This window comes from Cajanus cajan, chromosome 8 (assembly GCF_000230855.2).
Source record: "Cajanus cajan strain Asha chromosome 8, NIPB_CcT2T_4, whole genome shotgun sequence".
In the NCBI taxonomy this organism is placed as follows: domain Eukaryota; kingdom Viridiplantae; phylum Streptophyta; class Magnoliopsida; order Fabales; family Fabaceae; genus Cajanus; species Cajanus cajan.
In genome coordinates this window covers 12,900,059-12,916,169 of record NC_138524.1, presented here as the reverse complement: position 1 = coordinate 12,916,169, position 16,111 = coordinate 12,900,059, and the positions used below count along the sequence as shown (strand labels likewise).

General features: G+C 25.1%; 2 protein-coding genes across 2 annotated transcripts; one reads left to right on the top strand and one right to left on the bottom strand.

Annotated features, from left to right (window-relative positions):
* On the top strand, positions 1-5,661 carry LOC109815245 (GDSL esterase/lipase EXL3). The gene is made up of 5 exons (XM_020379901.3): positions 1-935; positions 2,865-2,995; positions 3,083-3,310; positions 4,632-4,887; positions 5,290-5,661. Exons 1-5 carry the CDS (start codon positions 653-655, stop codon positions 5,481-5,483), a joined length of 1,092 nt encoding a protein of 363 aa, XP_020235490.1. The 5' UTR covers positions 1-652; the 3' UTR covers positions 5,484-5,661.
* A 3,453-nt stretch (positions 5,662-9,114) lies between these two features.
* On the bottom strand, positions 9,115-13,380 carry LOC109815247 (epoxide hydrolase 2). Its single transcript, XM_020379904.3, has 5 exons — positions 13,181-13,380; positions 12,874-13,088; positions 12,173-12,343; positions 9,722-9,957; positions 9,115-9,441 (listed from the first exon to the last, which is right to left on the bottom strand). Exons 1-5 carry the CDS (start codon positions 13,251-13,253, stop codon positions 9,192-9,194), a joined length of 945 nt encoding a protein of 314 aa, XP_020235493.1. The 5' UTR covers positions 13,254-13,380; the 3' UTR covers positions 9,115-9,191.
* Between the last annotated feature and the right edge of the window lie 2,731 nt (positions 13,381-16,111).

Here is a 16,111-nt window from a genome sequence, read left to right as displayed (position 1 = left end):
TTCTAATTTTCTCTCTACAAGAGATAGACAATATTACTCTATCTCTTGTTGATCTCAAAGTCAATTTTTTAAAAAAGAAATCTCAAATTCAATCACCAGTTGGTTTTGAATTACATATTCTTAAAAGTAATCAGATAAAAGAACATATCTTGTTGTGGAACCTTACTTTATATATATAAAATGCTATATCTATCAAAAAATAAATAAAACAAATAAAGATAGAAAATCTTGATACACAATAAAAAAGGAAAATATTTAAATTTTTTGCTTATTAAATATAATGTATTTTTTTTTAATATTTACTAAACATGCACGGTATATATTGAAAATGAATTAATATTAAAATTCATATTCGAACGGTATAATACATAGTCCAATAAAAAAATATGTTAAAATATTAAATTCGTTAAATATAATAAGTAGTCGACATAAACGATATAATAAAATATTACGTTCATGGAATACAATGGATTTTTTATTTTCAAAATCTAATGATACGAATCAAAAATTAAAATGAAAATCCATATTTCATATTTCCCATAGATGTAAAAGGATGGGATCGATAGAAATGCATAAATAGATGGATGAATAGTAAGATAAAATTAAGGAAGAGGAAATTGGAATATCTTTTCCTCATCACATAAAGGGTAACATGAAGTTTCTCTTTGAAAAACTTTTTCCTCAATTGCCTCTAGTCCTTCTTTGTTGTTTGGTTAGGGTTATAATCTCAGAACATGTTAGTGATGTGAATCTACCAAACAATGAAACTGTCCCAGCAGTGATGGTGTTTGGGGATTCAATAGTGGATACGGGTAACAACAACTACATCACCACCATAGGCAAATGCAATTTCCTACCATATGGCAGAGATTTTGGTAAAGGAAATCAAGCAACAGGGAGGTTCAGCAATGGTTTAGTCCCTTCAGACATCATTGGTACAATGCAATCCTTTCTCTTGCACTATATTCCCTTCATTTTTCATTTGCTGCATATCTTTCGATATCTTCACATTCATTCAATAATATATGGTCACCTGTACTTATATATTATATCCTTTTAATATCACTTATAATTTTAACTCACTAAAAATGTTATTATATATACATTTATTTAATATATAATTACATATAATTTTAGTATTAATTTTGAACAAAATTTAATAACATATATTATGCAACACTATTATATCTACATATTTTAACAATATATTAACATATATTATATTTATAGTATAAGAAAAAATAATTTTTAATGACAAATATTGTGTTACTATAAAGTGTTTATTATTACATGATAAATTTTTTTAGTGTAATAATTTTTTTAATATTTTTTTATTCAAATAGTGTGCTCTTATTTAATCTCTAAAGAAAAATATTTTTCCTAATTATTTTTTTTATAGATTATATTTTAACTTAATGCAACATTTTCTAAATATATGAATAACAATTTTTCCTTAAATAATACTATAATTTAAGGTATTTATTAAATAGAATATAGTATTTATATAAAAAATGATTTCTTTCATATATATTATTTATTAATGTAAATCATCAAATATTGTATATAATTAACTTTAATAATAATAATATTATTATAAGATATTATATTTATTAGTTGAACAAATATAACATATATATTTATTAGATATATTAATTTTCATATCAATCAATATATAATTTTTTTTATATTAATCTATATATATTTAAAGTATACTGATATTTTAGTCTATATCATGTATAGATTAAATATTTATTAAATATAATTAAAATTTATAATATATTATATATAATATTATATTTAAATATATAAGTTATATTTAAAATTAAAATACATAAATATATAAATTATATTTTAAATTTATGATAAATAATTTTTATTTAAAAAATATTTTTATTCATCAACAATTTAATTTAATTTAAAAATATGAATATTTAATTTATAAATAATTATGATAAATAAAAATTAAATTATATAAAAAAAATTATAAACTCTCATTAAAAAAAAGTCTTCAAAAATATTTTCTAGAAGTTTATATTTAATATATAGAAATAAAAAAATAATTAAAAAAAAAGAATAAAATGATTTGTAAGTTATATAGTATTAATTAATTAATTTATTAAATAATATATCTGATTGACTATGGTAATATTACAAAATATTATATTCATATCAATTGTTTTTATGTCGATCATTACAGAGTGCAGAGCATGGTTTTAAATTGCGGTCCGCAACATGTATTGCGGTCGTAATATTGCTGTTGCGGCCTTGTCCGCAACGACATCGGACTGCAATTACGGTGAGACTGGAAATCACACATTTTTCCGCAACGTAACGGTGTTGCATCCGCAATACATCTGAAATGCACCGCAATACATCCGCAATACGACAAATTGATACTATAATTTTAAAATAAATTAAATTATTCATTAAAATAATAGAATATTTAAATAAAAAAAGAATTAAAATGTATAAATTCTTAAAAATAAAATATATATTGATAATTATAAATTTTTTATATTTAGTAAAAATAATTAATAATTTCACACTGCAACAGCCGCAATCCGCATCGCAATACCCGCAACTGCAATAATTGCAATCGCGACCACAACCGCGACCGCGACCGCAACCGCAATTTAAAACCATGATGCAGAGTTTTTGTTGTTGACATCTTAGGATTGAAGAGGAGGCACAAACGTACATAAAATGTTAACGTGTTGTTAATTGAGAAGAAGAATGAGTATATATGTCTGCATAAAATTAAATAAGAAATGAAAAGAGATTGAAGCATGTTAATATGTCACATGCATAAGAGAACGGACATGCATGTTCTTATTCAGTTTCTTCCTTTTGTTTTTATTTTTCAGCTGCAAAATTTGGAGTAAAAAATCTTTTGCCACCTTATCTTGACCCAAAACTGCAACCTGAAGATCTCCTTACAGGTGTAAGCTTTGCATCCGGTGCTGCTGGATATGATCCTTTAACTTCTAAAACAGCAGTAAATAACTTCTAAACCCTTGGATTCATATATCTTCATTTTTCTTAAAAATAACTATAATTTACTTTCTGTCATATGTCACTTCAGTTAGTGCTATCATTATCGGATCAACTAGACAAGTTCAAGGAATACATACAGAAGATAAGTGGAACAGTTGGAGAAAACAGAACAGCAACAATATTATCAAAAAGCATATACATCTTGTGCATTGGAAGTAACGACATTACCAACACTTACCCTTTGTTTAGGCGATTACAATATGACATTCAAGCATACACCGACTTAATGGCTTCATATGCCACAAAGTTCTTGCAGGTATCTTCTATTAAACTATCAACGGAGAAATTAATGATATATTGGTTCTATTAAACGATCTGCGAAGAAATTAATGATATATTGGACAGAGATTTCATAAAATTATTTTAATATCATTTTTTAATATTTTTAAAAGATTTTATAAGAATATAATGATTTTTAAGATTTTTTTAAAGATTTTTATAATTAAAATTTTGTAATATGAATTTTAATTAATTTATATCATAAGATTTTATGAGATTTTAAAGGATAATATGAATTTAAGATTTGAATAAAGAAAAATAAAATTAATATAATTTTTCAATCTTTTAAATGATAATTGATTTTAATTTTATGTCTTCTTAAATAATATTTGACTACTTATAGTCTTTCATGAATTTATATTAACATATTATTCAAAATTGATATAGAATAACGAATAAAACCGTCAAAATTCACCAGTATAATGAATTGGTTTATTGGCTTGCTAGGTCAGTTTAAGCTGACTCCTTATTTTTAGGCAAAAAAAATTATTGTATTGTATCAATTGAAGTAGTAAAAATTAGGTTAGAAAGGTATTGGATCTATTTGGTCTAATAATTTTTTTTCTTTTAAATTACATATAAAATTATTTTTTAATATATATTTAAAATTTTAATATTTCAATATTAAATTTTATTAAAAATAAATAGTTATATTTTAATGATTTAAAAATTTTAACAATAAATAATATTTAATAATTAAAAACAAATATTGATAAATTCTACATCAATTTTGATAAATAGAAAAATATAAGAGAAAAAATGTAGAAGAGGAAGATAAATAGATAAATTAAAAAGAAAGAGGAAATGAGATAGAAAAGAAAGAAGGAAAAAAGTGGAGAGAGAAAGAAAATATGAGACAGGAAAGAAAGAAAGAAATACTAAGGACAAGAGAGAAGTATCACTAGATAGAAAACAAATGAGAAATAAAAAAAAATTATGCGAAATCTTAAAGATTTTGGAAAGATTATTAAATGAGTAAATTACATGCAAATTTTATTAAAAAATTTCACAAAATCTATTATTTAAAATAACCCAATAAACTGATTTTAAATATCAACATGTTTTTTTTAAAATAATTTTTTAATTAAATACTAGCAATTTTGGCACATCCTAAAAAATTATAATTATCTTAATTAAATATCACTAAATTTGATATAATCTTTAAAAAAATTGTATTAATTTTTTCTAATTAAATACTACAAAACTTTTTTATAATAATTTTAAAAAAATCTATTAAAATCCCGATTGTTTTATATATGTTTGCATAAAAGATATTAATAAGAATGAGTTGAATGCAGGAGCTTTATGGACTAGGAGGTAGAAGGATTGGAGTAGTTAATTTACCGGTTATAGGGTGCGTGCCCTCACAGAGAACATTACACGGAGGCAAACAAAGAAATTGTTCAGATTTTGAAAACCAAGCCGCAATCATATTCAACACCAAACTCTCATCTCTCATAAATAACCTTACAAAAGAGTTTCCAGATGCTAGACTTGTCTACCTTGACATTTACAACCAATTACTCAATTTGATTCAAAAGCCGGCAACATATGGTAATCAGATTCAGACACACATATATTATATCATTATATACCTTTTACAAGTACCTACCTCAATTTACATTTTATACTTATATTTATCAACATTTACCTCATATTACTGGTGGAAGCTACTTCTCCGATGCATCATATATATATTAACTATCTAGAAAACTCATTTGCATGTTCATATAATTGTGGCCTTGTGGGGTTGTTTCTCTTACACTCTTAGCAAAGGTTCATGTATATCATCATTTTCTTCACGAGAGACCTATAAATTAGCATGAAAATGTTCGTAAAGAATCAAATAGGATTGTCATGTAGCTAGTTGGGTTATCCAATGCCAAAAGTTTGATTAGTACAATTTTGTTAATTTGTCTGATTCATTGCTAATGGTGATGGTATTTGGTGGTTTAGGTTTTGAAGTAACAGACAAAGGATGTTGTGGCACGGGAAATATTGAAGTAGCCATATTGTGCAACCCTCTTACTCAGAACATATGTCCAAACACCTCAAACTACATATTCTGGGACAGTTTCCATCCTACAGAAGAGGCCTATAAAGTCATTTGTTCTGAGGTGATTGACAACAAAATTAAGGACTTTTTCTAAGGACAGCACTGTACGATTCCTCATTTTCTATTTTTGGGTACACAATATTTTTTCTAAGTTTAATTTTTAAAATAAAAATTGTTCTGATTATAAAGATAATTTCATCACCAGAGCAATATTTATAATGTGTTTGGATTGGTATTCAATCCCAAAAAATGCATGTTAAACTTAAAGTAATTTTTCCCTTTTTCTATGTTTTTTTCTTTGAAAAGTGGAAAATGTTGTTTGAGTTGTTTTGAATGTTTTTCCAAACATGTGTTTAATAGTTCTCTTCTCTATGTTCTTTTAATGCGTTTATTTTTCTTCTCCAATCAATACCTAGCTCCTTCTACTTCTAGGCATCTTTGTCCTTCTTTCATCTAGTAATAGGGCTTTGTGGCCCTAATTTTTTGACATGTTATCTGATTTTGATCTCAACGTTTTTCTATTATGTTTATGATCCTTAGATTCCGCTATATCAAACATATATATTATCTTATTAAATAGTGAGTGATTTATATATTTTATCAATATAATCTTGTGTTTTAGTCAAGTCATAATAATTGACAAGATAGATATAAATTGTTGTCCTATAATAGATTCGATCTACACTTGAATAGCATATAAGGTCGATTGAGATTAATTATATATCCCTAAACTTACAGGGAAGTAATCGGTCGATCTTCAATATATGAAGATACAAAAATAAAATAATAATAAATTGATGAAGATATATAAGTTATCTTTTGATCTTAAAAAATCTGTCACTAAATAATAGTCACACATTATCTTATTACTATATATAATACTATTTAAGTGTAGAGTCATGAAATACCTTTATTTTCATTAGTAGTATTTAGTATTCATTCCATAATTGTCTTACACTACAAAGTTAGTGTTTTTTTTTTTTTTTTTTTAACTTTTATCGTGAATAGTATATACAACAGTATTCAAAAGTAAACTACAATCTTAAAGTTAGTCACATTTGATGACCTTTTTCCCCTTATAAGCAGAATGACAAAGAGTGTGGTTAGGAATGACTACAGGCAGGTGAGTGGTGGATTTTACTTTCCCTATCTTGTTATGCAAATGACAAGAATAGTTCGGGTTTGAAAAAAGAGAATTAGTATTTTCAAAACTTTTCTGTTGGACTTTATCGTGTTAGAGTTAAACTTGCAAGAGACCCATCATTTTTTTACAATTTTAATTTATTTATATTTTTAGATAAATTATATATTAAGTTATTAATCATATTTCAATTTATTCACCAAAAGAAATTATATTTTAATGTAAATAGTACATAAAAGCTAACAGATAATAAAAACTTAAAAATAAAATTTAAAAATTATATAATATTTTAGTTAAATATATAAATTTAAGTTTTATTTAATTACTATTATAATTTAAATTATTTAACTTTAAAAATAATTAATGTATATTTTTTAATATTAAGAAGAATAAAAGTATAAAAATAAGATTTTAACTCTAATCCCTATATATATAAAGGTTGACTAAAGTGAAAATACTTGTTAACATAAGAACAATTAATAACAACTGTTAGATTAAAATAAATAATTTAGATTAAAAGATGTTATTATGTATTATCGTGGTTCTGTCTATCATTGTTATTCTCATCCTCGTTATTAGAATTGTCACTACCATCACCACTACTTTCACTGTATCTCTGTTACATTATTACCATTATTGTTACTACCGCTACCGTTACCACCATCGTCGTCACCACTAAAACCACCATCATCGTCATCATTGTTAGTGACAACGACAATGGTGGTGACAACAGTTGTAGCAGGTGGTGACAACAATGGTGGGGATGATGACAATAACGATGATGATGTAATAGAGATACAGTGAACTATGCATTAAGAAATTTAAATTGAACGATTGGATCGTTGAAATTTGATGTAGAATATGTTATTGAGCAGAATAAATCTAGGTAGACTTACTCCTAAAGTAAAAGGATCCCTCCTATATATATATATAGAGAGAGAGAGAGATTTGTTTACTCTAAGAGTAAGTCTATCTAGACTTATTTCGTTCAATAACTCATGTTTTATATCAAATTTTAACAATTTAACGGTTGAATTTAAAGTTTTTAATATATAAATCAAATCTATAAATTTTTAAAAAAATTGAGAATTATTTGATACTTCGTTTCATTAATTCAAATCAACGTATAAAATATTTTTATAATTATTGTTAATTTGAATTAAAAAATAAAATATCAAATAATTTTTAAACTTTTAAAAATTTTGCAGACTTAACCTATATATTAGACCGTTAAAATTTGATATAAAATATAAATTATTAAATAAAGTAAGTCTAATTAAATTTACTTTTTGAATAAAAAGGTCTCTCTCCCGAATATATACTATAAAAAATTTATTAAAAAAAAATGCAGTCATGGAGTGGGAAATTAAACCTCCAAAACCGGTCAAAACGTGTTTTTCGTCGAAGTTAGATCACGATTCAACAAGTACCCGAGAATTCGGATTTAAATAAAGCGTGTTGAAGAAAAGAAGAACAATTCCCGTCGCCATGAAGGGTAATTGTTGCCAAATACACATTTGCTATTCCAACATGAATCTCACTAACAAAAAAAACAAAGAGAACATAAATATATAGGATATATAGATTTTATCACTAGACGTGGACAAATATATTATAGGATTTACATGTTAAAAACAATATTGTTGAACATGGAATTATAACTACCATATAAAATACAATCAAATGACACATTATGAAGGAGAATATGAGATGAGTACTATATTTTAATTTCTTAATAATATTTTATTTCTTACATTTATTAAAATATTATTGTATATTAAATTAATAGGCTCTTTTACAATATTTTAAAAAAAATAATATTATTATAGATAAAGTAACATTTTTTATTTCAATATTATTTTTTCTAATTATTTTCAAAATCAAAATCTCATACGAATAAAAAAATGTCATATAAATTTATTTTTCTAACATTTAAAAAAAAAATGTTATTATAGATAATTAATTTTTTTTATATCAATATCATTTTTTCTAATTATTTCTAAAATCAAAGTCTCATATCAAGTAAGAAATAATTTACATAAAAAATATATTTCTCTCATTACTAATTGTTTACCATAATTAGAGTCTCACATTGAGTAAATTAATGACCTATAAATAGTTTATATAATTATGTAATTTTACTTAAAATAAATAAATTTTGATATTTGATATATAATTAGTGATGATTAATTAAGAATTTTTTTAACCTTTTCTTAAAGAATTTATAGGAGTTTAGAATGCATAAAGTGTATAATAATTGATAACAATATTTATATTAAAACTAATTATTTTATAAAGTTAACAAAAACTTAACATTATTGAAAAATTACAAAAATATCACTTTAATGATATTTAAAAAATATTGTCTAATTATTATATAAAAATATTATTAAAAGTCTTTAACATAATATATTACAAAAACACTCTAACAATATTTATATACAATATTAAATAATATTTTTTAAATATTGTTAATAACTTTTTGTGTTGTAATGGATATTTCTATGCACTATGGAAAATATTCAACCAATTGAGTAACATGATCTCAAGCTCATGCTCTACCATCCCAATTATTCAAATAATCTAGAGTGGTAAAACGAAATTTGGATTTACTTATTATCGTCATAACTCAAGGAACATGCTTTCAGCTGTAAAATAGATTCAGATACATTGTTTATCAAGGAACTCAATGATCAGCTGGTTCACCTTCTCCGGAATTTGTTCATGCACAAAATGGCTTCCTTCTGGAATATAAACGATTTCCAAGTCTGCCACATAATTTTTCACTACCCCACTTCTAATATAGTCCTCCATACCTGGAAACTTTAACACATAATCCTTCTCACCCATGATCAGAAGTGCAGGAACACTAACTTTTACGTTACTTAAGCCAGTTTCCACCTTGGAACTCCTGCATAAATATAGTCCAAATATAATGTTGTAGAAAGGATAAAATTTAAATACGGTATCAAATACTATTAGTATTCTTCTTAAATCAATATTAACATTTATTAAAATCATTTATTTAACATATTACAAGGTGAAATTCTAATTTTGATCATTGAACAATACTTTATAGTACTCATCATACTATATATAAGTTTTGTTGTTATAGAAATCCGTAGTCCAATGACTATTTATATATAACATTTTAATTTTTTAAGGAACCAGGAAAATGTCAGGTCTGTTACCTGTAAGGAACCTGCAGTGCATATCTGAATCCAGATTTTTCATATAATGATGCATAGGTTTCAAGGTCTTCCTCAGAGAACCATGGAGGTAAGGGAGTAGATGGATCAAACAAGTCCATGATTTCTTTATCATCAGGTGCTATTGGCACTTCACTTTTAGAGAAGAGAGTGTATATGTTTCTTATCACTGATTTCACTGGAAATCGGCCAAAATCTGCTTCTGCTCTCCCAGGTTCCTGAAATTTTAAAATTTTCAATAATTACCACTAAAAATTTGGAAGGAATAAAACTGTTAAGAGTTCGATTACGGTAATAAGAGTTTTTATACTATTATTTAAATGAAATCACTATATATATAGACTATAGGGTAATATTGTTGTGTTTTACAATAATCATGCATGAAAGAGAGAAAAATTTATACTTTTATTAAAGATGAGAAATAAATTCATTTATCTATGATTCACTTGATCCATTTATGAGTAAATTTATTCGATTAATTTATTATAATAAAAATAAATAATAGATCAAATCCGATCTAATATATTTAATTTTATAAATAATTAGTGATTTGTTTGTTACTTTTTAAAATCTATTAATTATATTATGAGATATTTATTAGATTTGTCATTTTAAAAAATTATTTTGTCATAATTTTTTTTTAAATTTTAAAAGATTATATAATAATGTAATGACTTATAAAGAAAAAAGAGAAAAATAAAATATTTTTAAAATAAAAATTATTTATTTTACACATTACTTTTATTAATGAATTGGATATTTATGCTTGAAAAAATTGTTAATAGATAGATCAAATGAATTTTTTTTTATTTTAAATAGATTGAATGAATTGTATTTTTTAGAGCTGTCAAAACCATAGTTTTAAAAACCGGACCGGTCATCGAACCGGTTAAGGTACTGGGTCAGTGGGTCAAAGGCTGAACCGGTGGGCCACTAATTGAACCGCATGACTCGATTTTTATTTATTTTTATTAAAAAGTATTCATATTAAATATATTTTATACTTATAAATTTTAATAAATTCATATCTTATTTTAAATTTTAATTTTTCTATCTTATTTAAAATTATTTTTATTTTGTAAAAAAATACATAAAAAATTACATGTTAAACGGTATATTAATACAAATTAAAAATATAAATAATATGTACATATATAATATGCTTGCAATTAATATCAGAAAATAATATATGTAATATTTACATAGATATTGCATTATTAAATATATAATTTAAAATTAATAATATACAATAAAAGTTATTTAAGTTGTATATATTGCAAACAAATATATTAGAACAAGTAGTCATTGTTATATTTAATAAGACTCTTGCTTTTTCATTAAGAGATTCAATTTTCATTATTATTTTTGTGATTTATGGTCTCTTAAAAAATTAAAAAAAAAAAAGTGGTTGAACCGGTTGACCCACCGGTTCACCGGTTGAACCGGAAAATTGACCGGTTCAATCCGGTTTGAAACGGGTCGACTGCATAACCGATCCAACTTCAGATTCGGCTCGGCTGAACCACCAGTTCCCGGTCCGACCGGTCCGACCGGCCGGGTCGGTCTGGGTTTTAAAACACTGGTCAAAACGGTAACCCGGTTCGGCCCGGCCCACCACAGGTTGAGCATTTGGTGGGCCAACCCAACCTGGCTCATTTATTAATAAGCTCAAAAAAATTGAATCCGGCCCGGCCCACCATGGGTTGGTGGGTTAAACAAGTTAGTTCACCTAATTTAAAAAAATATATAATTTTTTTAATATACAACTAAAGTCCAAAATCATAATTAAATGATAATTCTAAATACAATCAAATAAAATCTAAATAATCTCATGTAAACAAATATAATTCAAATTCATCTCAAGTACTCTTTTGGGCCCAATAATTCAAATATAATTCAAACCCTAATGCTCATTTAGGCAATTGGGCCCAATAAAATAAAAGTTGAAGCATAAGTTTTTTTTTTTTTAACGGGCTGGTGGGTTAGCTCGGCTCACCACGGGTTCAACCCAGGTGTGAGCCGGGTTGTTAGTGAGTCGGGTTCAAAATTAGTTCGTATTAAAATTTTTAAAATTTTTTTGGCCCAACCCAGCTCGAACCCATGGTGGGCCGGGTTAGCTCACTGGGCTGAGCCCATTTTGACAATTCTAATATTTTTGTGTAAATTTTTAATAAATTTAAATAAATTAATAAATTATTTTTATTGAATCTATTATGATTTGTGAAAAAAAAATTATTAGATCTGTCCACTTATTACCTTTACTAGCACTTTTACTAGCAACATAATACCTTTTTGCTGATTTTTTTTTTCTTTAGTAACAACTATCTTAAAAACTTATATTAAAAATGATTTTTGATTTATTGCTGGTATATACTACAATCTATAGAAATTAAACACTCAAAATTATGATACCAGATGGAAATTAAATTGTACCTGCCACCTAGTAACATAGAAGCCTTTTGGGAGAAGGTGGCTTTGGACAGCAGAGGGACCAGGAAGCAAGAAAGGAATGCCTAAAGTTATGACAGCAGCTACTCTTTCTGGGTGCACGACTGCTGTAAGATATCCTGGGATTGCACCAAAATCCTTGCCAACAAGGAAACACTGATATAAACCATTCAAATTGTGTATGTAATTAGTCACATTTTTCACCTAAGTCACGGTACAGAACTAGTTACTATAATTTCAACAAGAAAAAATATCAGACAAAAATAAACATACCCCGAAAATTTTGTTTGTTCTTTTACTATGTATATAAGTTTGGATAAATTTATATAAAAATACTTCTAAAAAAAATAAATAGAAGAAAAAATTGAAGTAATTTTTTTTATAAGTTAAAATTAATTTATATATAAATTAAAAGTAAAATTAAAAAAAAATAGAAAAGAATTCTATAAATTAATTAGAGTATCAACTAATTTTAACTTATATAAAAAATTATTTTATTTTTCTTTTAGAAGTGTTTCGAAGAAATTTACTGGAATAGATGAATGTGTATTTGAGCTTGGGGCTGCATATCAGTTCACAACTTGGATGAAATAAATTTTAGCCATACACTTGATAATGGTTTATTTCACACACAAGATTAACAAAGTTACAAGACTTAATGTATTGCAGCATATCTATCTCCAAACCTTGGTGATGTTTAAAGCATCCAAAAGACCCTCAATTTCAGGAACCAGGTCAAACATGGTTTCCTTTTCTGGCTCAAGTGGATGCTGAGAGAGTCCATAGCCTCTGAAATCAAAGGCAATAGCCCTATAACCAGCGTTTGCCACAGCAATCATTTGGTGCCTCCATGTGTACCAGATCTCTGGGAATCCATGCAAGAACACCACTGCCTTGGAGCCTGCACCAACAAATTGAGCATTATATAACCTGAATTTGATGCATATGACCACTTACTAAGTATTCCAATATAGGGTCTTCAATGATATTGACCACTTCCAATCTCTGCCACATGCAGCTTCAGTCCCTTCACTTCCACGTGACTGTGCTGGATCTTCTCCATCATAGATCAAGAGGCTTACTGCAGAGAAAATAGTGTCTGAGAGGTACACTGGATGAGGGTAAGCTCTCAAAGGGAAGAGAAAAGTTGTGAACTCAAAGGTCCAATCCAGGGACCTAGTTGATTACAATTTTTTTTAATACTTTATATCGTTTAAAATAAATTATATATGTTCTATTTTAAAATAGCAATATATTTTGTCCCATGTTCTGTCTCTATATATTACTATGTTTTAATTCTTTAATAATATATTTTTTAAAATATTATTATATATTAAATAAATAGATTATTTTTTAATATTTTTTTAAAAAATATTACTATAATTTGAATAACACTTTTTATTTTAATATTATTCTTTTCGATTATTTTTAAAATCAAAATTTCATATCGAGTAAAAAAATGTCATATATGTAATTTTATAATATGTTTTTGAAAAATATTACTATAAATAAAGTAACATTTCTTTTATTTTAATATTAATCTTTTTAATTGCTTCTAAAATCAAAGTTCCTCGTTGAGTAAAAGATATATATTTCTCTCTTCTCTAATTATTACTTATAATTAAAATCTTACATCGAATAAATGAATGATTTATAGAGATAGAGTATATATAATTATACAGTTATATCTAAGATAAAATGAATTTTGATATTTGATATATAATTAATAGTAATTAATTAAAAATATTTTTAACCTTCTCTTAAAGAACTCTTAAGAATTTAAGAGACATAAAAATATAATAATTAATAGTAATATCTAAATTAAAATTAATTATCATTTTATAAAGTTAACAAAATCTTAACAATATCATTAAAATGTTATAAAATTATCATTGATAATATTTAAAAAATATTATTTAATTTTATAAAAATTTTATTAAAAATTTTAATGACATAGACTATACAATATTTAACAATATATTATAAAAATAAATTAATAATATTTATATATAATTAAATAATTTTTTAAAATATTACTAAAAATTCTTTATGTTGTATTCATGAGCAACTCGGTACCGGATTAATAATTTGACATATCACAAGTTGTGAGGGTTATAAAGAAAAATAACGTGAATAAAAAACATTAGTCGCCTAGATATCACACCAAACCTCAACAAAGTAGCTTTTAGCCTGAAACCAAACATTCAGATACTTTGTTTGTCGATGTAATCAATGATGAGCCGCACAACTATATGTCAAAATGTATAGAAAATTATATGTGAAGAAATGTTAATTAAAAAAATATGAAATAAGAATTATTTGTATATTAAATTTTAAAAAAAAACTATATTGATTTTACTTTTTTATTTAAATCTTATTGTCAATATTATTTTTTATTAATTGTATTATTTTTTAAGATCTATATTATTCTATAAAATCTCATAAAATCATTTAAATCTTATTAATTATTATGATATTAATTCATTAAAATTTAAATTCAAAAATCTTGATTATAGATGTTTTAAAAAAGAATCTTAAAAGTAATTACATTTCTCTACAAAGTCTTTTAAAATTTATAGGAAAAAAATCATGTTAAAATATAGTCTTAAAATCTCAAAACAACACACCATTTTAGTATTTTACATTTATGTAATTTTTAGGATTTGATTTTCGTTTTTTAATACTTTACATATTAATTTATGGTAATCTCTTATTTTTAAAAATAATATATGAAGATGAGTAATAATGAAATTGATTTAACTACAACATCAAAGATTTTTTATGATTTTGTGAACATGTCAAATGAATCGATTTCTGTTTGTACTAAAATTGTAATGGGCGTGGTATTTAATTTCATAAAGATATGAGAAAACATTTATAGAAGGTATGCACTTGCTAGTTTTAGTGTGCACAATTCATCTAGCTAAAACAAAATTAGTGTTAAATGAAAGTGATTACTTTTCTCAAAAGAAGGTTTCAAAGAAGGAAAAAAAATAGCTTTGCTTGAAATAGTACTTGATGAAAATAGTTTGAGTAAAGAATATGGAAAAAGAAAATTAACAAGAGAGGATGCAATGCAAAAATTATTTTGAAAAAAACTATAAAAGGTAAATATAAAGTTGCATGTTTTCATGAATGTCAAACACATGCATTAGTTACACTTAGAAAAAAGCAATTCCTAAGATCAGCAAGAAGCATAAATAATGTTCATAAAAATTTATTATTTTCATATAACAAAGTTAATGTAACGACTTCAAAAGATTATCAATTATTAAAAAAGGAGTTTGGGTCAAAGTTATGATAATATTGATGTATATAAAAGATCTCAAAAATGATGAGAAATTTGAAAGAATTAATTAGAGACTTTGATCCACATATATTTATCGATAATTTTAGGAGAAAGTGTGAGATGAATATGATTATGAGGTTGATAATAAAGGGAGATTGATGAGAATTATCGAGAACATTACTCTTTACATAGATATGTATTTTCATTTAGCACAACATACAATACAAATAAGTATTGTATGATTTTTGTACCATTCACTAGTATAAATACCCTCGACAAAGTATAACCTTTTAAATTGTCTTCTTTGCAAATGAAAAGGTTGATTCATTTATATGGTTATTTGAGACATATTTAAAAGAAATGGAAAGACATAAATCTATAATGATCATAACAATCGAGACCCAACTATGATTGTAATAGAGAAGATTTTTAATGGTTCTTCGCATAGATTTTACATGTGACAAGTTTTGAAAAAACTTTTATAAAAGAGTGTTTCTTTGAATGTGAATTCTTAATTTTAAAGTCGTTTCAAGTCATGTGTTTGGGTTTCAAAGTCTTTAGAAGAATTTGAATTAATATAAAGATTATTATTAAAGAGTTTAAGTTAGGAGGACATGGTTGGCTATATCAAATGT